General features: G+C 41.0%; 3 protein-coding genes across 3 annotated transcripts; 1 reads left to right on the top strand and 2 right to left on the bottom strand.

The window, feature by feature from the left end:
• The first annotated feature begins 1479 nt into the window (after positions 1-1479).
• kcnk6 (potassium channel, subfamily K, member 6) lies at positions 1480-11426 on the top strand. Its single transcript, XM_080844459.1, has 3 exons — positions 1480-1814; positions 5479-5874; positions 10151-11426. Exons 1-3 carry the CDS (start codon positions 1499-1501, stop codon positions 10375-10377), a joined length of 939 nt encoding a protein of 312 aa, XP_080700585.1. The 5' UTR covers positions 1480-1498; the 3' UTR covers positions 10378-11426.
• Positions 11427-15050: 3624 nt separating this feature from the next.
• sertad3 (SERTA domain containing 3) lies at positions 15051-15896 on the bottom strand (the record flags this gene model as incomplete). The annotated part of the gene is made up of 1 exon (XM_080845274.1): positions 15051-15896. The coding sequence occupies one exon, from the start codon at positions 15894-15896 to the stop codon at positions 15051-15053; it is 846 nt and encodes a 281-aa protein (XP_080701400.1).
• Positions 15897-17619: 1723 nt separating this feature from the next.
• Positions 17620-21429, bottom strand: blvrb (biliverdin reductase B). The gene is made up of 5 exons (XM_080844328.1): positions 21254-21429; positions 19858-20019; positions 18818-18907; positions 18467-18598; positions 17620-18225 (listed from the first exon to the last, which is right to left on the bottom strand). The coding sequence occupies exons 1-5, from the start codon at positions 21336-21338 to the stop codon at positions 18071-18073; spliced, it is 624 nt and encodes a 207-aa protein (XP_080700454.1). The 5' UTR covers positions 21339-21429; the 3' UTR covers positions 17620-18070.
• Between the last annotated feature and the right edge of the window lie 2553 nt (positions 21430-23982).

Below are 23982 nucleotides of genomic sequence, written 5' to 3'. Positions count from 1 at the left end.
CACCTCATTTCACTCATAACATCTTGTATAAGAGCCAACTGTCAGGCTCATGTTTTCCATTGCAATCTTGAAACATTCTTACTGTATATTTGTGAAAGTATGGAGGACTTCCTTTTATCGCAGTTTTATCAACATGCTTGAATTTAATTCGATGCCCTATGAGGACAAAGATTTAAGACACACAGGAACGCTGTGTGTCTGTGCAGAAGATGTGAACAGAAAAGCATTCATGATCCCCCCAAGAGTCCGATGATCTCCTGTCCCTATGTGAATGTCTGCAGTGCCATGTAGTGTGGATTATTGAACTCTCAAGTGTTTGTGTTATATTTTTACATTAATTCACCAATGAACAAAAAAAATCATATTTTCTGGGTTGTTTGAAGGGCAACTTTGAACATTTTAAATTAGGCTTGTTATTGATGTTGAAACAGCGGAAAGTGTTATGTGGCCACGTAGTTTACAGTTTGTCATCTTTGACCAAATGATATTCCTATTTTCCTTTCATTGTCTTGCTGAAGTTTCATTTGGGATTATTAAACTTTTTATGAGCACCTATGTGGCCTACTTGATTGATGAATAAGAGATGAGACCAATGTCTTACAAGATGAGTCAGTCACAAAGTGTGACCCTCAAAAGGGACCTCAGACCCCTTTCAGTTTAAGCACTTGCCTAAATATTTCTTAGAAAAACTCAAGGGAATTTGTGAGAGATCAGATGTGAAACTTGAGGTGTGAAAGCTAAGACGTGAAAGGGAATATTTGTAACATTTACAGTGGATGACTCCTGCTGTGTAGTGCCCTGTTTTCAGATAGCAGGCATTGTTTGAACAGAAGTGCAAGGACCTCACATGGCCATGTTACTTAACCATAGGATGACTGTACAGAGAACTAGAGTCAGGAGGAAGAATAAATACAATCATCTATGAAAAGTGATTATTCTGCAGAAATGCTGACTAATGCAGACTATTATTTCCTCCGGCAATTTTTTTCTATTTTTTGTCTGTGAGAGCATGTGATTAAGTTTTCTCCGCTACACCACATGAACGTTTCCACTGCAATAATCTCGACTTACTTTCAGCAACACGTTTCCCTCGGTCACTGTTTTACAGTGGATTTATCTCGGCTACAAATTATTCCGTTTTCATGAGCACATCTGAGAAAAAAAAACTCCAGAGTGACGACATAAGCATCACTGGCAGCCTAACAGTACTGCTGTATGCACAACCCAACCAGAGTCAACATTCTGTATAAAATAAACCATAGGAGGACTACTCTACAATCACTATTGCATTCCTACATTACACTCATTTCTCAAACCACCGAGGACTTTTACTTTCCTCGTGACCCAGTTGCGACCTTATTTCCTGGCCAGCATTTCTCTGTGGGTGGAGGATCGCGAGAAGGTGGAGTTCAATTAAAGTTGTCCTCTTCACAAAGCTGCGAGTGAGGAGAGTCACTGATATATTTGAGTACATGTAGGAGCACGCACAGGGCTAGCGATGTCCCCGCTGATTAGAACTTGCATTCTCGTAGCGGGGATTGTTATATTCTACATCTCTTACCTGCTTTTTGGAGCACTTGTTTTCTCTTACGTCGAAGGACCGGTGGAGGAGCAGCTGAGAACTGACTTGACGTCTCTCAAACAGCAATTTCTCAACCAGAGTTGCATCAACGCATCGCAGTTGGACGTCTTTTTGGAAAGAGTTTTGAAGGCCAATAAGTACGGTGTTTCAGTACTCCGAAATGGTTCAGGCCATTCAAATTGGGATCTGGCCTCGTCTTTGTTCTTCGCGAACACTTTGGTGACGACAGTAGGTGCGTAATAATTTACCAAAAGTTTATTTTTTTTATCAGCTTTCAAAGCCATAGCATGTAAGATGAACTGTTCCACTATCTTCAAATATTCTTGTGGGCGTATAACAATATAGTATTACCTACACAAAGTCGATAACTGATGTGTTAAAACAAGTTGAGTTTTTACTTTGTTGGACATTTTCATTTTAAGTCAGAGAAGTAGCCTAACTTTAGGCTACATCAGAAGGAGGTCGGAAAACTTCAGACGGAGCTACCGCTCTCATTGGCTGTGCTGAATGAGCTGCTTAAATCAATCACTGGTGTTGCTTGTTTGGGCAGTCTATCTTCCATACAGACTTTGGGTTTTACCGACCTTTTCATATTGTTTGTGTATTACATGTTAAAGTCGAAGTTTATGTCATAGCTTAGGTGTATGTAGCCTAATTAGAAGGTAGTTAGTTTTTCCAGGCAAAGGGGAAACGCTCACTGCGCCACGTTGTCGTTTTATCAAGGTGACTGCGTTAAGATACTTTATCGAGTCGCACCTGGACATTAGCCTATTTGTAATTGCTGACCTGCAATTCCAACAATGCGCCATAAAAAATAAATAAAAAAAACAATGCTGGTTGTAAAGTACCTGTGAAATTAAATATTTGCAGTTGTAGCGGAACCATCTCAATTTTTAGATTCTATATGAGGGAATATTTGTCATTCCAACACGTTGAGCTACCTGTGCAAGTTAAACGTCTCTTTCGGTTACCTCATAAGACGTCGGCAATGTAGAAAAGGATATTGCCTGTTAAAAGTAAAAAAGTAAAAAAAAAATAAAAAAAAAAGTACCCAGGTGCTCCAGACCCACACTTCCATGGGTGTAATGCAAAACGGAACACTTATACCTACTTAATCATCTACTGGTCAGGATTAAGTAAAAAATGACGGCCAGTCAAATTGACTGATAGACTACTTTTGAGATGTATTTATACAGTTCAGTGAGACTAATTAAAGTTATTAGCACAAAGAGGAATCCATAGAGACAAACCGTTAAAACTTACACACAGGCTTAAAGGAGTAAGGGGTATGCCTGTTATGTGTAACAATTGCCTGTGAAGTGCAACATTTGAGTGACATGTAATTGTATTGAGACTGTGTGTTGACCATCTCTTGGTTAGGTAGTGAATGAGCATGGCGTAAGCTTATCTATGTCTTTTGGACTGAGTTGTCTTTTGAAGCCAAGCTTATTTGTGTGAGCGGTCACACTGAAAGTAATTTGCATGAAGCAAACCATAGTGAGCGAAGTGTTTGGAGTGCAAGAGGAAGTAAAGACCTGACTTGCTATGACTCAAACACAGAGTTTTTTTGGGAGCACGTTGCAAAATAGGCTCTACCTGTTAGCAGTACAGAAATTCCCCTGTTCGCTGTCCATATATATATATATTTTGCCATTAAGGTTTTGTGTGCGACCTAAATAGAATAGTGAAATACTGTGCATGATGGCAAGATGAATTAGAATGGATTTGTAGTTATAAGACCCGTGTCTAGTACTGTCAGGTCATGTTGTGTTATTGTCATGACAATACTGCCTCAAACAGCATAAGCAAGATCGGCAGAGTTTGACTTTATTTTTAGACTTAAAAAAGTGGCACAGACTCTTAATTCAATAAACAACAGAAAACAGAGCAGTCCTTATGGGTAAGGAATATCGATAAGGCTCTCCTTTGTTCTGACAGAGACGGAAACAAATCAAAGAAATGGACGGGGTGGGGGTGGGGGGGACTCCAGTTGAATATTGTAAATGCAGACGGGGGTTGTTTTCTGTTCCCAACAGAAAGAGCTTTGTTGTCTTAAAGACTCTCTGGAGACAAGCCCCCCTAAAGCTATACTAAACTCAAAAACCGTTGATTTGTTTTGACTTATTTCTCACAAGAAACCAGAACAAGTCACAATCAGTTGGCAAACATGGAAACACATGGCTGTGTTGAGTCCCACTCGTGTAGAAAATGTGATTATAATGGAGGGAAGTATTAATGTTCCTTTTATGTAAGATGGAGGCCTATTTCACCCCAAGGCCCTATTTTGACGACAAACGGCTGGCGGAAATGGCAGTGCTCGATCAGGATTTCACCAAAAAATGAGCATGCGTTAAAGGCATTAAATGGGCAGAGCCCGGCCGAACTTATCCAATGGTTTGTTCTAGCCATATCCCTTCGAAACTACCTTATGATGTTAACAGGGTATGTGATTTTGAGCCTGTGAAAGAGTGCTTTGCTCACTTACATTCCATGAGAAACAAATGTTGTTTTTGTAGGTCAATAGGCCTGTATTTATTCAGGCCTTGGATGAGAACATGCGATTGGCCCTAAATATTGGATTTAATAGCTTAACAAATTTGTCTAATGGAATACATTTGCAACTTCTGAAACAAAAAATATATAGGCTTAGCTTAGGCTACATCTTGCTGAGATGAGTTTAATGTTTCAACAGACATTCTAGCAATTTCTGCAGTGCAAGTTGTGGCAGCAAAAGCTCCATTTTCTATAAAAAATGTTGGGGGCTTCTTTCACTTATTTCCCCGATAGCATAGCGTACAAATTGTGAGTGATGTGAAAGAATTAAGCTTTTACTTCAACAGCCTATTAGGTTCATATCTGGCACTGGCATTCAATATTAATTAATTCATTCACTTTGTAATTATTCTGGGGATAAACTGTGGGCTATTTGGTGCAGTTGATGCATCTAGAACCCCAGCGTAACCGAGCAGGTGAGTCAGATCAGGATCCCACCCCAAACATACCACTCCATTGTTTGTTTGTGACCAGACAGAGTCCACCTCCTCTCAAAGGTCTACTGTAGGTGCGGTTCTTTTGGTCCGCACTGAAGTGCGACTGAAAACGAACCTTAGTCCTATTTAACCGAACTTAAAAGAGCACATGTGAAAACTCCCTCATGATTTGGATTAGTAACAATACTCCAAATACTTCAACAGATTTATACCTAAATTAATTGTTTAATCAAACAACCAACCAACCATGTAACTCGTGCCCAGAAGCAGAACTTTCTTTGATGTACAAATGCCTGCATAAACTATCAGTGCACAAGCTTGCATCATGAAGGTGTGGGCGTCAAACTGTTACCTCAGTATTACCCTAGGGTTAAAGATACGATTTCTGATCTAGTGAGGAGGAGGCGGGGGGTGAGGACAAACATTTTGTCTCAGGATGGTCTTATTTTATTGTTGATGCACTATTCAATTATTGTTAGCCTTGTTTCAGTTCAGTTTTACTGTCCCCTACCTAGAAATTGTTGACAGATGAAGATGCAGGTGGGTACTTTTTCCCCATAAAGCATTAGCAGATAATCATCACAGAGTAGAAGTCCCATGAATAGACAGGCAAACTAAAATCGAGAAATGGTAAACATAGGGACTCTGTTGTTCTGGTAGACGCATAAGATGTCTTGTTTTACAAGCGTGTCCATCTGTTTATATTCACTGATAATCCATAGACAATGCTGAACAGGCATGAGTACTCTGATGTTGGCTCAAGGCTTATGTGTGCTTTTGTATGTGAACTGAGGTCATCTGTTTGTGAATGTGTTCATGTTGAAATTAAATACCCTCTTTCTTTCTTTCTTTCTTTCTTTCTTTCTTTCTCTCTCTCCCCTTTGCTTTCTGTCTTTTATCTACCAGGATATGGCCATACCACGCCCCTGTCAGACGGGGGCAAGGCCTTCTCCATCCTCTACGCTCTGCTGGGTGTTCCCTTCACCATGATGGTCCTGGCCGCCTGCGTCCATCGCCTCATGCACGTGCTGACCTACTGGCCCCTGAAGGTGCTGCAGAATCATGCGGGCATGCAGCCGCGGCTAGCCAGCACCGTGCACTTCGGCCTGCTGCTGATCCTGGTGGTACTCTGCTTCTTTGCCGTGCCCGCGCTAGTCTTCAGCACCATCGAGGCCAACTGGTCCTTCCTGGACGGCTTCTACTTCTGCTTCATATCGCTCTGCACCATCGGCCTGGGAGACTTTGTCCCAGCTGAGCAGCCGAGACAGGAGAACAGGGCCCTCTACAAGATCTTTGTGATGGGTGAGTGAGTCATGGCCATAACCTTGAAACACTGGCTTGTGCTTCAGCCACAGACTTCTCTTCCAGTTGTGTTCCCTTTATAATTAAGGATGAGGGTATGTATTCAGGCCCCTATTTTTCACCGTCAAACAAAGCAAGCCTATTGATTGTAGCATTATATCTGAAAGCAGACGAACACTGTATTTCTCCTAAAGTGTCCCTACTAGGCTGTACCGACATGTCCCATCCACTTGTGATTGTCAAGGGAAGCCTTTATTTAGTGGTAGTGTCTGTAGTTTAGGCCATATGTTACTTAACACTTTGAAAACAAGAGCACGTATTAAGGTGTGACTTTGGAGAGTTTACTCTTGAATAGCGGTGAGATTTGACGTCAACAAGCCCAGCTTTCCTGCTAAAACCTTCCATAACTTAACAAAGCACCACTCAGTTGTGCGGCTTTCTGTTTTGAGCTCTCCCTTAATGAGACATTGGACTGATTTTAGAATAGTTTCCAACCCATTAAACATGCTAATTGACAGAGTTTGATCATGCGTGCTAGGTATATTTCCATTTTAAGCTACTGTCAAATTATTTAATATTAAAAGCATGAGTGACTGCGATTGGGTGGCTGTGTGGGTCTCTGACCTACCGATATTGAGTTTGGAGGTTGGCAGGTTTACGGCAAAACGAACCAAAAAAAAAGATTTATGCCAGAGTATTTTAGTTTTGCTGTTGCATGCAATCTACTTGTTTTAAAAGCGTGGGAATGGGACCCAATGCTGAAGTGAAACCTATTTAGGCCCCTCAAATATGTCTTTCAAAAACAAAACTACATGAAACGCTTTATAGCGGACGGCTGATATTGTCTGTCCCTTCTCACTTCCTGTAGTGTGGCGCTTCTGGAAATTGACTGAATGGAAAACACTCGACTGTGAAACTCTTGGCTTTAAAGCTACAACACATGAGACTGATTTGAAAACAAACCTCTCTTATTCCCTCCCTCTTGCTCGCCGCTGTCCAGCCGCTGGTGTTATAATTTAATAACATTGACATTCTTTGTCACGGATTGATTATGTGCTCAGGCTCACAGAAAAACAACAGAGAGGAGTCTCCTCCTCCTGGATGTACAATGGAACTTGCTTACAGAGGCCTGTGGGTGCCCACATGATTTCAACGCAATAAAACACTAGCTTACCGAGACCTTTTTCAAGATGTTATCATTTTCAGAACGTTTCTTCATTCCTTAGATGGTTAGATAGATCCCTTTTATTGCGTGCAGTAGCAACTCAAAAATATGAAATGTAAAAATTGGTTCAACCTATAAAAACAAGGTATAAAACAAAACGAAACTATGAGAAAGCAGCTGCCAGATTGCACTTGAGAATGATGCATATTTGTTGGGATGCAGTGGCCTTGTATACAGATAGTGCAGACAGGAATCTATAAAGGGAGCAGTTACAATGTAAACATCAGTTTGTAGAAGTTACTGTAAGAGTCGTGCAGATAGTCTCACAGGTTTGTGTCAGTATTTGTTCAGTTGTCATATGACCCTGGGTCAGAAGCTGTTCCTGAGGCTGTTAACCGTGCTGTGATGGGCCTGAAGCATATGCCCAAAAGCAGAAGGTAAAACCGATATTGTCCAGGGTGGGTTGGGTCTTTCAGTATGTTGGCTGCTCTACTCAGTGCTCTCTGTGAAGTTGGTCAGAAGGTTCCTGATCCAGTGACCGGTGGGTTGGGAAAATCCTAGGTCGGTGAGTTGAGTAACCAGTTTGCTCTGGATGCCATTCTGGGATGAAGATGGAATGTTGTTTAATGGCCAAAACATGGTCCGGTCAACTTTGACGGCAACCCGGAGTCGTGAAGCTTTCGTGATAAAGATCCACTTCGTTAAAATTCCAGGATAGATTTCTCTTGAGAGCAGCAGTTTCCGTTTTTCTTTTTTTTTGCTCACTGTTCATTTGAGGACAATGACTGAGCTTTTATCGCTGACCTCACTAGGGTAGATGACTTTGTTGCGACACACCCTTTTTTTTTTTAAACTGCCATCTGACGTCGCTGGCACTGGGCAAATATTACCAGTCATTACATTTGGCATTCTGCCATTTCAATGCATTAGCTGTCTGTTTCATTTGGACAGGTTTTACATTTTTTTAATTATAGGGTTTATTTCTACTTCTCCTTTTACCATTCTACCTTATCTTTGTCTCTTGCAAGAGCTCTGGAAAGCACCTTGGGCTCTTGCCAGAAGGGCAGCACATAAATAAAAATGGTAGTGTGATTATGACCTCCCAACTCCCTGTGCTGAGGGCAATGATTGGTCAGTACTGAAGTGCATTAGGGAAACTGTGGCTTGTGTGAAGTTTCACACTTCCTTCTTTCTATGTCTAGCCGTGCATGTATGGGCGTGCGCTTGGGGCAGGGAGCTGTGGCATAACTCATCTTCCTGGAGAGAAAATTCACACCTTTTTTTTTTTTAAGTATACAGCCTTTTTCACCTCTGGGCCTCCTCCACATAAACCTAAGCTGGAGAGTTTTTGAAGTAAACATGTTTGCCAGATGACTGCCATAAAAACTGTATCGCATGCAACATCCCTACAGTCTTGCAGAAATATCTCTGTAAAAACTCTAGGGTCTGTTTCTGAATGATTAGCTGGGTTGCCGTCCAACTTTTTTATGTGAATTTTTGACCATTTAAATAAGACCTTGAGTCAAATGTTTTTTTTGTCATAAATGCAAATGCAAATGATTTGGATACTTAGTTAATGTATGGTGGAATGTAATTCCAAAGGCCTGGTCATCTCTTCAACAAGCAAACATTACGTTTTTGACTTCAAAATCGTATGTTGTTGTGAAACATTAACAGGCTGATGAACAATGATCAATATGTGTTTCTTTAGTAAAGGATACATTCCTGTCATTCGATTTTTGACCAGTTTATGGCATGTATGTTTTTATTTGCTCAGGCTGGCCTCAACTCCCTGAAATGAGGTCCTGTTCTCCGGGGGCGCAGGGAGATTTACAGCCTCCGTGTTTAAGCAGCTGGGAAGATATGGCCCAATGAGTCATGCTCTATTAGTCATCGAGTTTATTCACTCCTGTGGTATTCGGCTTGGCTTAACTTTGTGCTCGAACAGATCCTGGTGCAGTAAGATGCCAACATGTAGGCGCCTTCCCACTGCAGAAACACATGGGACTTTAAAGTGGCTGAAAAGCATTACAGAATAATGATGGCGTTCTCCAAAGTTTAGTGCAGGAACTACCAGACCTACGCTTTCCTTTGCTCTTTGATGTCAGTTCCAAGCACTACAGAATTTTTTTTCTGTTCTCCAGCAGCACCATCACAATTACTACAAGCACCACCCAGCAGTTTCAGGGCCGCACAGGAGTACCTAGCCAGGTTTCTCCCCTGAGAGCATCCTTAGAAAGGGGTCCTGCAGGGGTGGGCTCCCGTGTTCGCTGCATGCACAAAGGTCTGGGTCGCCCCAAAATGGCCCACGAGTTCTTGCAGTTAAGAACTGAGTAGTAGTCCTAGTCCTTATCTGGTGTCGATCTGGTCCACAGTCAGCAACTTCCTCGTTTGAAGGTGTTGCCTAAAGGGTGTAGGTTGCTTAAATGGATTGGTATCTAGCTACAAAAGCTGTATAAGATTGTCCCACTGTGCACTGTGGCCTATTATAGTGTGAGAACTTTCAAGGTTATTTGAGTATATAGCCTTTCTGATGTTGGGCCATCACTTGGTGATGAAAAGGGGGGAGAAACTGAGAAAAGAACAGTCTGTTTAGTGACCTGTTTAGCAAAGCACTTAATCCAATTTATGTATCTTACCGAATGATAGGACTCAGGCTTTTCTTTTTAAAGAACAATACCTTGTTTACAATACCTGATTATCGGCTGTTTACTGTTACATGAAAAGCTGAAAATGAGGACAATTCATGTTAGAAAACAAGGTTTTAATTCACCCTCACCAAGGCCTCATTTCAGATGAGCGTAGGTTTGTCCTCTTTCATCAAGGAAAGCGACTCTTATTGACCTGCTCTACATGCTCACGAACCTGAGGTTAGTGACCCTTCATATTTGGTTTTCCCTCATTACTTCCAAGGGATAAGGGCATTATTCCAAAGCTGGTTCAACATGTTTTTTTGTTTGTTTTTAAAGGTTAAATTAGCTACCATATCATAAAAATCCTGTTGTGCAGGAAAACGTTTCCTCTCTTGCAGTCTGCTGGTTGTATCTTACGCATATGAATTTACTTATCAGAATGAATGCCTTTTAAGACGCCCTGTTTTGTCTCTTGCAGTCTACCTCTTCGTCGGTTTGATGGTGATGTTCCTTGTTCTGCGCACGTTCCACAAGCTGGCCGACATCCACGGCCTCACAGCGTTCTTCCACCTACCCAGCTGCGATGAAGACCTGGCGGAGGACAAGGAGCCCATCATTGAGAAGGCCGAAGAGCAGGACACTCGAGAGGCCACCAAGCCCCTGGACCCGAGCTCTCAAGTCTCCTACAACTCCATTGGCAGATGAAGGACTCTTTTGTACTCATTTAGCGCCTCCGCCCTATTTTGTTTATTTTTGTTTTGTTGTGATATTGGTCAGGGAAGGTAGGCTTGACTCCACAGAACATCTCAAAGTGGATCAAACATGTTGACTGAGGCATGGTGATTGTGGATATTTGTTTTTTGGACTGGACCGGCTAGCTGGTTTTGAGGGTTTGTGTAAAATCAGATATGAGTGAGAAGAGTCCAGTGTAATTGCAGTACTCAAACCAGAAAGCATATGGCCCAGAACTGCTGTAGGGTTGTATGCAAACATGACCCTGCCTTGCAGAAGTGGCGTGGGGTGGTGGTGTGTAAAGCCAGACGGCATTCTTCAAAGCCAGAGTGATTATTCTGTATTTACTTTGAAGAGGTTCTTTGGGGAGGTTTGTAGGGTTGACGCCAGAAGTGACCCTCTCCTGTCTCCTTGAACATTCGGTCTTCCTGACCACTCCTCTTTGTGTTACTGGACTTCAAATTGCTATTTATTTTGATTAATTTTGTATCCAAGGACATCAGAGCCTGCCAGTGTGGTGTTGTTGTGTTATTTAGTAATGAAGTCTGTCTTTGTGGAGTCCTTATGCAATGACATCGCTGTTGTATCATTTGAGTTCTTGTGTACTCTGGTGATTTCCATAAGCTGTTTACCAGAGCATGTCGCCCAAATGTCAACAATATTAAATCTGGATCAGGTCTCTGGCCCCATGGAAAAGCTCTCAGGAGCTTGTATGTTGAGGCTGAACTCCATCTCCACCCTCTCCTTGGGACTTTTGGCAATTGCAGAAAAAGCACTTTTGTTTAGTTTTCCATTTTCCTGATATTTTTTTCAGGCCCATGTTGTGCTCTTTTTCTGTTTTTTTCCCCCCTCCCTCCAGTCACATGTCATTTGATTGGGTAATTTGTCGCCGCCCTTCCATGTAACTCACTGCCATCTGTGACCTCATCTGCAACTGAACAACCAGCAGTTCTCGAGACTGCAGTCGGTCCACCGACATTATACTAGTCTTCCTGTCAGTTTCTTAGTTCTATCCTCTTTTTCTGTCTTGAATAACTAAAATAGGATGATATATATTTTGCTGGATATATATATATATATATATATATATATATATATATATATATGTATATATATATATGTATATATATATATGTATATATATATATGTATATATATATATGTATATATATATATATATGTATATATATATATATATATGTATATATATGTATATATATATATATATATATATATATATATGTATATATATATGTATGTGTGTGTAAATATAAACAGTGACATAACTGACTTGCACATAAGTAGCCTCAAGATCTTTTTCCACATGTAGACCCACGTCACAAAGTGTAGGGGTAGTGAACTATTCAACTCCTCATACCATGTGAGCCTTTTCTTCTCTGTGCGTGGATGGTCACAGGGAAATCCTTGAGGGACCCCTGTGATGCTCGCTACCTGTTACATATCCCACATCAGAGAGACCTGAGGCTGTAGTCTTGGCGGTGGAGCATGATTAAATCTGCCCTCGTTGTCATCTGCCAGTGACCGATGCCAGTGCAATTTTGATGTTTGATACAATTACCATGTTATCTTTAAATTATACATGAAGTTGTGTTCCTGAATGTAGTTGTTTTGTTTAATAGGACATAAAAGGGTGCTTGATGGGTATATTTTAAAAGGAGTGGGGTAGATCATACTTGTCACTTGAGTCTCAATTTAACTATGCAAAAAGAAATGTACGCCATTGTACTCATTGTACTTTTATGTACGCCATTGTACTCATAAAATAAAAAAAGTAATTATTGTAAACAACTTGTATTGGCATTTCTTTGAACATCTTTTAGTTTAGCATAAAAATACAAAATAACATGGACTTGAAAACGACAACCCTGCCATATGTAGACACTTGTTTCCTTTGAGAAAGTCGAGGCATTGGGTGAGTGATGTCTGGCATGTTAAAAGGCGTCCCTGCTGTTATTCTAGAAATTAATTTACCACCCGCACTGAACTTTCACTGCTATATGGGAACAATGACCAAGTTCTAGTTAAAATGAGTGTAGCTTTCCACCAATCTTGCACACTCGCTGTATGTACATTATGTTTTTGTGCAGTTTTTAATTCTTGAAGTTAAAAATGATGTTCACCACATGTGCTCACATACAGACTACATTTTCCAAATTTAAAGGAAGACCAATACAGAAATGCTCACAAAACTAGACTAGACAGGTCCAAAGTGAAAATTAGTTTGAACTTTCTCCCTATAATTTGACTTCAACTAGAAGTTGGCAATTGTATTGTTATGGCGCTATATAAAATTGAATTGAATCTTGATCAAAGGCACATTTGGATCTGTCCTTGAATGGTTTCATTCTCTGGAAGTCACAACTATCTATCTAGTGAATAGCCTGAGTGGCTTGTGGCATGGACAGGAGTCTTCCCCAATAATACTTTGGAGTAAAATCTAGTAAAACATTCAGTGCTATAATCATGAAATAATCTAAAATATATCAATCAATATTCAATTCAAAACACCTACTGCTTTAGGTTTCATGAGTTTCATCTGTATTGTCAATGATGGACTCATTTTTTGTTTATGTTATCAGTTGGCCCAACATCTTGAGTTACTGTTATGGCAACACACAAGGTTCAAAACAATCGAGCACAAAGCATGTGTACGGTCCATTATAAACTTTATTATGAACATGTTGCAACCAGAACATTAGTATTTGCATAGACATAATTCAGTAAGATGTCGCCTATGTCCTCATAGGTGGCGTCGGCGGCTACAGCTGCACACACAGAAGTGTCCATCTGTAGGCAGCCAAGACACACAGTGTAACTCGTGAGCAGCACCCTCTGGGCAGCCGTGTGTTTACATTAGTTTGTAATGTTGTTCTTCTTCCACTTCCCTCCCCCGCGTCTTCTAGGAGCAGCAGAGTGAGTTTGTATTAAAGATGCGACCTGACCGCTTACAGTTTTTCACTTTAGTTGCACTGTATACCAAGTTAAACTTGGTTAACTACAAGAAAACAAAAATGGCCTCCTTACCCTTCACATTAAATCTCAACAATTTACTGTAATTATAATTTCAAGTAGGCTACATATTTTAGTTATTTCAGCACCATAAACAACCATTTATTCATTACCATTTATGATTTTGTAGATTTTCTTTTTCCTTTTTCAATCTAAAATTACCCAATCGTCACATCACAGAGCAAAGTGCATTGGCAAAACCTCACAGCCAAACCCGGGAATAAACAGGACATTATCATTAGGCCAACATGGAATATGTGATGTTTTCAAATTAACAATAATGTAAAACATAGAAATATCAAAAAACATGGATAAGGCTAAATAAACTTTAAATAAAAGCCAGGTCAACTCAAATAGATACTCTTAATAATCCGTCATTGCCAGGCTGGATATAAAAGAATGCTTCTGCATTAGCAAATAAAAAAAACACTAATGTTTGTCTAATGTCAAGAATTTAAATATTTCAAGATGAAATGCTAACATGTTTAAAGAGACCCCGTACAGAGGGCCTTTGCTACAACATTGTATATTGTATGTAATCTCTACATCATATTAGAAAGTCAAACATATATGTTTACACATAGGAACACAAGAACAGTTCAAACATTTTTGTGAAGGTCGTTGCAAAAGACTAGTTGTGCAGCTCAAAGAAAATGTTGCTTTGACTACTACAACTTTTGGACTCTTCCCGTAACCCCCCCCCCCCTCCCGAAATCAATGGTGACCATAGTTGTGTGAAAACAATCCTTAGTAGGTTGACCAGAGAGAGCACATTGGACTGGTGGCACTAGTGAGGTAGGATTAACACAAGAAGACTAATGGTGAAAAATTCACAGCTCAACATTCACTGTAAACTACAGGCAGTCAAAACAAGAGGTATGTCATGTAACGGTTCCAAAGTAAAAAAAACAAAATGCCAATTCCAATTTGGTGTTTAAAACTGGGAAACACTTTCCACATCGCATTGCATTTGAACACCATGTCTGTAACTCTGCCCTCTTATGGCCGTCCTCATACACACCAGTCTTGTTCAATTCAACGATTAGAGATATGACACTTAAAATAAAAACTACTGTTATAGTTCTTTGATGCGGACAAACCTTTAAGCTTACTAGAGCTCCATGCATTTCTCCTCCCAGTTTGGAGCGTTTGAAGCGCTGTAGCACAAACACAGAGAGCCATAAGCAGAACACACACACACACACACACACACACACACACACACACACACACACTTCACTTCACTTCACTTCTGGGCCCTTTTCCCTACCACTTCCAAATTAACTCCAGATGATGTTTCTGACCCTTTCAGTTCACAATGGGTTAGTTATATTACAAAATAAATTCATATTGTGCTCGTAACCTCTCAAATAATATTTCCATGCAGTCATGTTCCATAAATTGTCATATACTTATAACATCTGTGTAGGAATCTAGATGGATATTCACTGAACTCACAGCAGTATTTCAATAGTTCTGCACTCAAACAGTGCATATTTCTTAGTGCTGTACATACAAAAGAGTAGTAGAACAAATACAGACGGTGTAGATGATGTATGGCTCTATTATACCTGACATTTCCCCCACAAGTTGTTTTTAAAATCACAACACCCATCTCAGGACTCGACTAGTATCTCCATGATGTGCTCAAGTTCGTGCAAGTCTTTCACGCCCTGACTGGAGAGCCCAGTGGAGCTGGTCCCTGAGAGTGAAGGCAGATATTTCACCAGCTCCTCGCTGGCCACTGTCGAGAAGGCCCGCGCCCCGAGCGAACCCATCTCCCTGTCAAACACAGACATATCCACATCCAAGAAGAGGCTGTCAAGGGCAGCATCGTGTAAGGAAGTTTGACGTGTGACACCAACACCGCCCAGAGGAATACCTTCAAGACCTCTCCAGCACTCCTCTCCTCTCTGCCCAGCCCTCCAAGGCTTCTGCCTGGGCCCGGAATCCAAACCTACAGGGAGATTTTCAATGGACCCAAGGGGTGTCCTCTGCAGGGTCAGAGAGGGTTGGCTGCTGTTTTGGCTGCCATCTCCGTCCAGCTCCCTTAGGATGGAGGAGATGGCTGTGGACAGGGAGAATTCGTCTTCGGAAGACGTGGACATCCAGTCATCTGTGCTATCATCAGTCAACGACGGACAGGCGACTGCCGTGGGAAAGGACTGGACGGGCCCAAGGTGGCTGAAGCTGCTTTGTAAAACTGATTGCTGGACCGGAGAAGGTGGGGTCTTGAGTGGGATGACCGGGTCATGAGGACTCGGCACCGGCTCCTCGGACTGAATCTGGCGCAGCGTGTTGGCGATCAGCACGGAGCGTCGCAGGCTGGGCTCCACCAGAGTGAGGTCGTGCTGGAACTTCTCAAGGGAAATGTCGAGCACAGACTGCCGCTGGTGCTCCCACACCGGGCCCATTTCCTCTGGTTCTGTTGGGAACTTCCTCTTCACACCTTTGGCAGTCATCTTGTACCTGGAAAAGATAAAAGGGTTACTGACAAAAAAGTAAAACACATTTTTTTATTAAAACTCTAATTTATGTAAATGTATAGGAAAGAAAAACCCGGAGAAGCATTTTCAAAGTGTTCATACTGACAAGCAGAGGCATGTGGAACTAATGTTACTGGCACGCAGTTGGAGAGATGACCAGGCGGCAAGAGGTTCCTGGACCTAATGGACTACCTTATCGTATCTATAAAGGAGCACCTGATGTTTTGAAGTATCTATGGAAGCTGAGCGTACTAAAAAAGCAATGATTCTGAGGATGTGGCGTTGGGCAGGTGGTATTTACATCCCGACGGAGAAAAACGGCATGGCCATAGACCAATTTCGACCTCATTCAGTCTCAGTGTGGAGGAAAGATCATTTTAGTGTGGTAGCAAAGAGGTTGGTCTCGTAATTGAAGGCAAAAAGCTTGGTAAATATTTCTCAGCATAAAGCAGTTATTTCTAGATCGTTGGAACACAGTAGCATGATTTGGCATCTAATTCAGTATTTCTTTAACCTCCTTACTGCCTTTATATTGTTGCATAAGGCCTTCAGCGTTAATCGAAGCATAATTTGTGCACATATATGTGCTTCAACAGAAGGAACTACACCACATCCTGGTAGCATTTTAAGATTGGCACCATGGCTGGAAGCACCCATTCACCTTTGGTTTTCGCCATGGCAATATTGGTAAATATAAGAGCATCTAAATGGTTGGTTTGAGGTGAGAGGCTGCAGACGGGCATCCTGTTACCTTACTACCCATCTGAGAAACAGCGACGGAATGCTTTACCATTATACAAGTTGTTCTCAAGTATGGACAGTAACATTCAAACTGTATTTCAGTCAATTATCTTTTAATTTCTGTATAAAGAAAGAGATTAAGGAAGGAAATCATAACTACCTAAATGTGAAGGGTAAACCTCAGAGACGAGTCTGCTCTAGTGTTTCATTCTTAACAGTGTTATTTCCCGGCAAAAATAGCTAATGGTATGTAGTCGGACGTTAGCTTGCTAAACTTGTTGTCTCGTAATTTGCCGCAGGTTATCCCAAACACTGCCTCCTATATTAAAACAGACATCAAAGATCTTAAAAGTGTGCCTGAAAGTAATCTTACAAAAATAAAAGTTATGCTCCAGTCGGAGTACCATTATTTCCTCGGGTAACATGATTTAGTTAGGCAGCGATAGCTAACATAGATGGACGGAAAATTAGCCTAAAGTTTACCTACTGGTCAGTGTAGAGGAATCCTCGTCTTCGACTTTGAGATTACACTTTGAATTCGATCGTTCAGGAAAAGAACCAGACATCTAAAAATGAACCGTCGGTAAAATATGTAAACCCCCTATGAAATACTGAGGTAAAAAAGTTGTAGCTGACGAAGGCAAGTTGCTTCAAAATACACATGATCTTCCTTACTTCCCGCCTCCTGGTGATTCAAGTTGAGGAATGCAGAGAGCAGGCGTGTTTGTAAAGCGGGGGTTAATGGGAATTGTAGTTTTTTTTAGTGCTATCTATCTGGTTTGATACGATTAATCATTTCCCTTTGAAATTTAGATTAAGGTCCATGTAATTACAATCACCAAACAAACAAGAGGTTCTGTTTGTTGAGTTTAATATTTAATTTAAATAGGTTTAAATAGCTGCCAAAATAGCAGCCTACCTAAAATAACCTATTATCTAGGCCTATTGGCTGAAAGATGTTGAGAAAGATGTTTTTATTTCAAATATGATTTAATAACAACATTTGTTTTAATACAAAAATATCAAGATCATTGAACAATAATAAGTTGAGCAGAGGCCTTGATACTGATCCAAATCAAATAACTAGCAAACCCCAATAGGCAAAAGCATAAAAACTATACCAAAGCCACGTTCTCTTGTAATGTGTAATGTGGTAAGCACAAGTCAGCTTTTGCTACTTCAGTCTTTCAAATTGTCAAATACATATCAATCTACTAGAAGGAAAGTGTATACAATACAGCGTTACCGATCCAGACTATGGCCATTGTATTTCTGTATTTAACCTTAACTCTATTCATTATTTTATCTTTAAGAAATGTACCTAATTTTATGGATAAGTAAGGCTCAGTAACTTTGTGCACAAAAAAAACTCAAACTATATAAAAAATGTGTTCAAAACATGTCAGAGTTTAACTGTATTCCCCACTGAGACCGACAGTCTTTCCATCCCAGTCTGAAGTGGCGAGGCACTTGACAAAGAAGTGGCCGAGGTCGTGTTTGGAGATGACCCTTCCCTTCAGCATGTTCTCGGTGACTGTGTACTTTTCAGTCAGGGGGTGGTTGTCTAAGGGGAGAGAAAAGGACACTACTATAAGAAAACTGTAAACCACACATCTCATGTATAAACCCACCTTAATTGTAAATAATGTTTTATTACAAGGGCACCCATTTTCATGACCATACATTTAGAGCATACACTAAAATTTAGAGCATACACTTTTTTTTCATTTTAAATAGCAACAGTAAATGATGTATCTTTCAGCTGATAATATTAGTCCTGAAACAGTCACCAATTATCCCCTCACCGGCAATGTGTGGCGGCATCACTGCCACATAATCCAAGCCAGATTGTTTCAGGACTGTGTACATCCTGTCATGGTCCTCAGTGACAGGGACCATACGAGGGGGAACTTTGGACCGGTCCCACAGGAGGAATGCTGGAGGATGAGGAGAGCAGAGTTTTCATTTGAATACTAAAATTATACAAAACACTTCAATTGAAAAAGTCAAAATTAAATACACACATGATCAGTCAACACACATTCTGTACTGCTCTGTAACTCAACTGGTGGAGCAGGGTTCTAAGGGTTCTACCATATAATTTGTTTCTAATGCAAGGTCATGCCATTTTTTTTTGTTTTAAGACAACACTGTACCTGACATGCATCCAATGACTTTACGGATCCCTCTGGCTTTCATGGTTTCTAGGATGATTCTCGTCCCCTCAGACATCATTGTAGTTGGACCTTTAGCCACAAAAACAGCATTCAGTATTTTACGCCCTGAATACATTAATGCACCAAAATATGTTGTTTGCTGCCCTCTTGAGGACATGTTGTGGTGTAGGTTAAAATGCAACTGCACCTGTTAGCCTATTATTCAGTGGTCCCCAAACTTTTCATGGCAGGCCCCTGTCACAATGCCCCCTGTCAATACCCCCCCACCCAACACAATTTGCAATGAATAATGATATAACCTATTACCTGTTTTTGATTAACAACTTTTCTTGAACTTTACCTTTAATTTCTTAAACATTGTAACTACGATTCAATGGGTCGTTCATTTAAATACAATATTTAAATAATACAATAAAATAATAAATTATAATTATAGTTCATCATACTTTAAACATTTGTTTATTTTATCAGAGCTTTTAATTGAAACACCTCAAATCAGGCCGGATCAAATAGGTTTTTATGATTGGCTATGTATTATTGCATTCTTTGGATTGGTTCATGTAAGACCCATCTCCGTTGTATGAATAATTAGGCTTTCCCTTGTAATGTGTAGGCTAAATAGTACTGACCATCTTATATATAAAAAAGTAGGCTATAATCTCATCGGCAAATAGGTTATTTACAGGCTACTATGCTGTAAGAGCACTATCATACTCAATTTGACCAGAGTTGTTTAGGGTTCTCGTTCCGTTTTTTCCTGGTCTGGTCTGGCCCACACTTAGAACCACTGGCCTACATACACCAGCAGCACAGAACATCCTTCAGTCATTCTGTTCTCAAGTTTTTACAATGTTCTTAGGGGTCTATTGCGAATTTCCAAAATGATTCAAGCAACTTGTTTCACCACCGCAGGCTAAACCTATAGAATAATTGTTTATCCTATCCTGTGTTACCAGGGCCGAACTATACCAGGTATGGTGGCTGAAACCTGTGGCGTTATGAGAGACAGGCAGACTTACCGAGATCATTCCTGGTTCCCAGTATGATGATGACTGCATCCTGGCCCTCCATGGTCTTCTTCACGTCATCTTTGTTCAGAACGTCGCCCACCACCACTCTGGAGGCCTTATGGTCGGCAGGGAGTCTGGCCGTGTCACGCACCAGAACGGTTACATTGTACTCTTCAAAAGAGGAAGCACAGACATGACTGGGGTCAGAAACGGGTCACACTCGGGTCTCTGGGCCTCAGTGTGAGCCCTGCGTATCCAGGTTGATGTATTTCAATGGGAAAATACTAAAGAAATGAAGGGGAGGTATCTTTCTTTTAGAAATATATTACTCTTGACGACTCCCCAAAACCTGAATTAGAGAAATAGTATTTCAAAATCAATTACTTGTTAAAGCAATCCGAAATAATATTGTATCAAACGGAGGACTACTTTGGTAGTTCCAATGAATTTTCAAACCTTCTACTGTCCCAGAAAGATAGATTAAGACAACTGAATGGGTGAGGTCAGTCTGAGGACAGTGAAAGCTGCAAGCAGTTTTTAGTACAGTAAGAGGCTGCAGAGTATGATCAGTATACATGCAAGAACAAACAATACAGAGCGTACAGAGTATGTCAAATATAAGATTAGTGGAGGTCACTGAGAATAGAGGAATCTTAACTCATAATCATCAAGTCTTTATTTGTTTATTTGTTGGATGCTGAGCTTAAAGAACATGTGTTAGCAGTTGTCAAAATATGCTACTAATTAATTAGTCTTATAAAGTAAAATCCCCTGCTCTATAACTAAATAATGTAGATTATATGTACGAAATGGTTAAAATCAGGAATTTTTCAAGTTGCAAAAGGAACGAAGGCTCAGATGTTGGACTGAGTGCCCACCCTTCCTGGAAAGGATGATAAAGGACTGTCAGCAGTTTATCGCTCACAATGCAGCGCGCTATCAAGATCAGTGACTCAGCAGAAAATGACTACAACCATGACTAGATAGCTTCGTTGATGCCTTGTGACTGTAGTAAAGGAGGAATGCAACGGATCGGGCTCATCTAGATCTCAGGCTAAAGCGTTGCTTTTCATGTTACCTTTGTATAATTATTTCATTTATATCATCTTTATACCGCATTTTGTGTCCAGATGTGGGGAATGCTGCAGTAGTCTTTCATCATTGCTTGGCAATAATCAAGTTGTTGGTATTGTCGCTAGTTACATGGCTACGTCGTTGTACAATCTTCTGGCCCAAAACATAACAAAAGACCTACATCGGTAGTAACATACGTTGGGTGTTCACCGAAAATGGCAAACGAGCATAACATTCAGTCAGTTGTAACAATTTAACGAATTTCACGGCATTTATATATGCCATTATTTCAGAACAGGAGCGATGTGACAACACTGCATCGAAGCCCTACCTGCAGCAACCGCTTGCGGTAAGGTCGCCAGTCCAGTCATTCCCGTAGCTCCAAATATTGCAACATTCTTAATCGAGCCAGACATGTTTTCGAAATCTGAAGTCTCGTAGCCTACTTGATGACTAAACCAACTGAAAGAGTCGGTTGTTTGTTGCAGTAGCTTTCGGTCGATTGTGGTTATCTAAGGTCAGAGCATGTATCTTTAACGCAGAACTACCGGGGGGCGTGATCGACTCCTGCGTTCAGCCCCGACAAAACGCTTATTTAAAGCGTAAGTGCACTGTAAAATGTTTTTTTTTTTTCTTAAACTGTAAACTAAATGAGGAGACTGAACTGTGAAGAAACACATCAATGCGGCTGTTAATAATGACAGAAGTGGCATTTTTGTAAAAAAAAAAAAAAATCAGCATTTTATTGGTTGAAATGGCTCTTCCTAGCAACATTCCGTCAAATCATCCTGAAACTTGCAAAGCCGATGCTGACGTAGAATCAACCATTTGGTACATCTCACCATCTGCTACATGCCACGATATTCAAGACTCATTATAGTTAACCCTTTCCCCCCGCTCCTCAGTACCTTGCCAGCTTTGCCTTGGGGCAGCCGTGGCCTACTGGTTAGGGTTTCGGGCTGGTAACCGGAGGGTGGCCGGTTCGACCAGTAGGAAAAATGTGGGCGGGGGAAGTGGTAGAGCACTGCTCTCCCATGCCCACATCCACAGCTGAGGTGCCCTTGAGCAAGGCACCTAACCCCAATCACTGCTCCCGGGGCGCTCAAAAGCAGCTCACTGCTCCGGGTTAGTGTGCTTCACTGTGTGCTTCACTGTGTGTATCACTACCCTGGATGGGTAAAATGCAGAGATAAAATTCAGAGTGTGTGTGTGTCAATATCTCTGCCGCAAAACAGTCACTAGTCACTAGGGCTCATTTCCATTTCCATTTGCATTTTTCAAAATTGTGCAGTGGGTGGAGTTAGGCTCAGAGTTGGGATTGAGCCATAGACACATGGGATGAACATCTTTAGATTACACTTTAAACGGAAAAAGTGGTTGGTTAAACACACTGTTGTACTATACAAGCCCATCTGAGGTGGCCATTCTTTGCGTACTTTTCAGAGAATTTTCGGAGCCTGATTAAATCAGTTTAAATTGGCTACGTGTTCTTTTTGTTTTTTAAATCTTATTTGCATTTGTAAACTTTGACTTTGATCCTAGTTGGATCCAACTGCCTTTTTAATACAGTGATGTGTTGCCTATATTGGCCCTAGTAACATGTCGCTGCTGATTGGGTTGTACCTCTGCCACACCCACTTAAGTAGAGAAAACGTACCTCAAAGGCCTTTGCACACCGTTTCGAGGAAACATGCCGTTCAACCCTAGCCTGGATACCAGACCAAACCCCGCCCACAACATTTTTGGTCTGGAAGTTCGGTCAGGCACTGCTCCGTTGGGGAGAAATTATCACAGATACGAAACGGATCTAGCCAATCAAATTGTCATGGCGGGCTTTATACGATGATGGACAGATGGCTTAAGTTGAATTAACGGTAGATTCGAAATGGTACCAAGCTGGCGGCGTCTCGGGAGCCTGTTAGTGGGAAATATTTTATGTGAATTAAGCTATCTACACGACTTTTTTTATGTCTACGTTGACTCAGTTAGTTGCGTATGTGCAACACGAATGTTGCAGAGTATTGCAGGTCTTAACTGAAGCTCTTCAGACCATTATTGTTAGGTTATTGCTAACGCTTAGACCAAAAATCCATTGAAACACATAGTTAGCCTCGCTGCTAATAAGTATAACGTGAGCATGCATATCTCACAGATATTGACAGCGCATTCATTTTGAAAGAGGAACATAGAAACGCGATTAAGGCATTTGTCGATCGAAAATATGTTTTTGCCGTTCTTCCTACGGGATCCGGTAAAAGTTTAATGTATCAGATGGTCATACTACATTGCTCTGATTGGTTCTAGGTATCCAATTGAGCGAAGAGGCATTTTCTTTCCTAGTTCGTTGAAACACGCACCATAATCACAGCTCAGTGGAGCAGTATCAGACTCATATTCTGACTAGTTCAACCCGGAAACTGTAGCAAAACGGTGGAAATGGTGCACACCATTTTCACCATAGACATATATAGATATACAGTGGGGAAAATAAGTATTTGAACCCCTGCCGACTTCGCAAGTTTGGCCACTTGCAAAGAAATGTGTGATCTAGAATTTTAATGGTAGGTGTATTTTAACAGTGAGAAACAGAATATCAACAAATAAATCCAAAAAACTGCATTTTTTAAGATTTATGACTTTATTTGCATTTGATGCAAAAAATAAGTATTTGAACCCCCAAGCAAACAGCAAGAATTCAGTCTCCCAATGGCCAGTTATGTGCCCAAAAAGCACACAGATTAGTCCTCATTATGTCTAACAAGGTATACCTGATCTCAACTGGTGTATAAAAGAAACCTGTCCAAAGAATCGTACTTCACACCTTCAACCTCAACACCATGGGCAAGACCAAAGAGCTGTCCAAGGACGTCAGAGATAAGATTGTAGACCTGCACAAGGCTGGAATAGGCTACAAAACCACCGGCAAGCAGCTTGGTGAGAAGCAGATAACTATTGGTGCGATTATTCATAAATGGAAGCAACACCAAACAACTGTCACCCGCTCTAGGTCTGGGGCTCCATGCAAGATATCCCCTCGTGCGGAATCAGTGATCATTCGAA

The sequence above is a fragment of the Sprattus sprattus genome (assembly GCF_963457725.1).
Source record: "Sprattus sprattus genome assembly, chromosome: 9".
Lineage (NCBI taxonomy): Eukaryota > Metazoa > Chordata > Actinopteri > Clupeiformes > Clupeidae > Sprattus > Sprattus sprattus.
The sequence above is the reverse complement of the archived record's forward strand: the minus strand, read 5'-3'. Positions and strand labels throughout refer to the sequence as shown.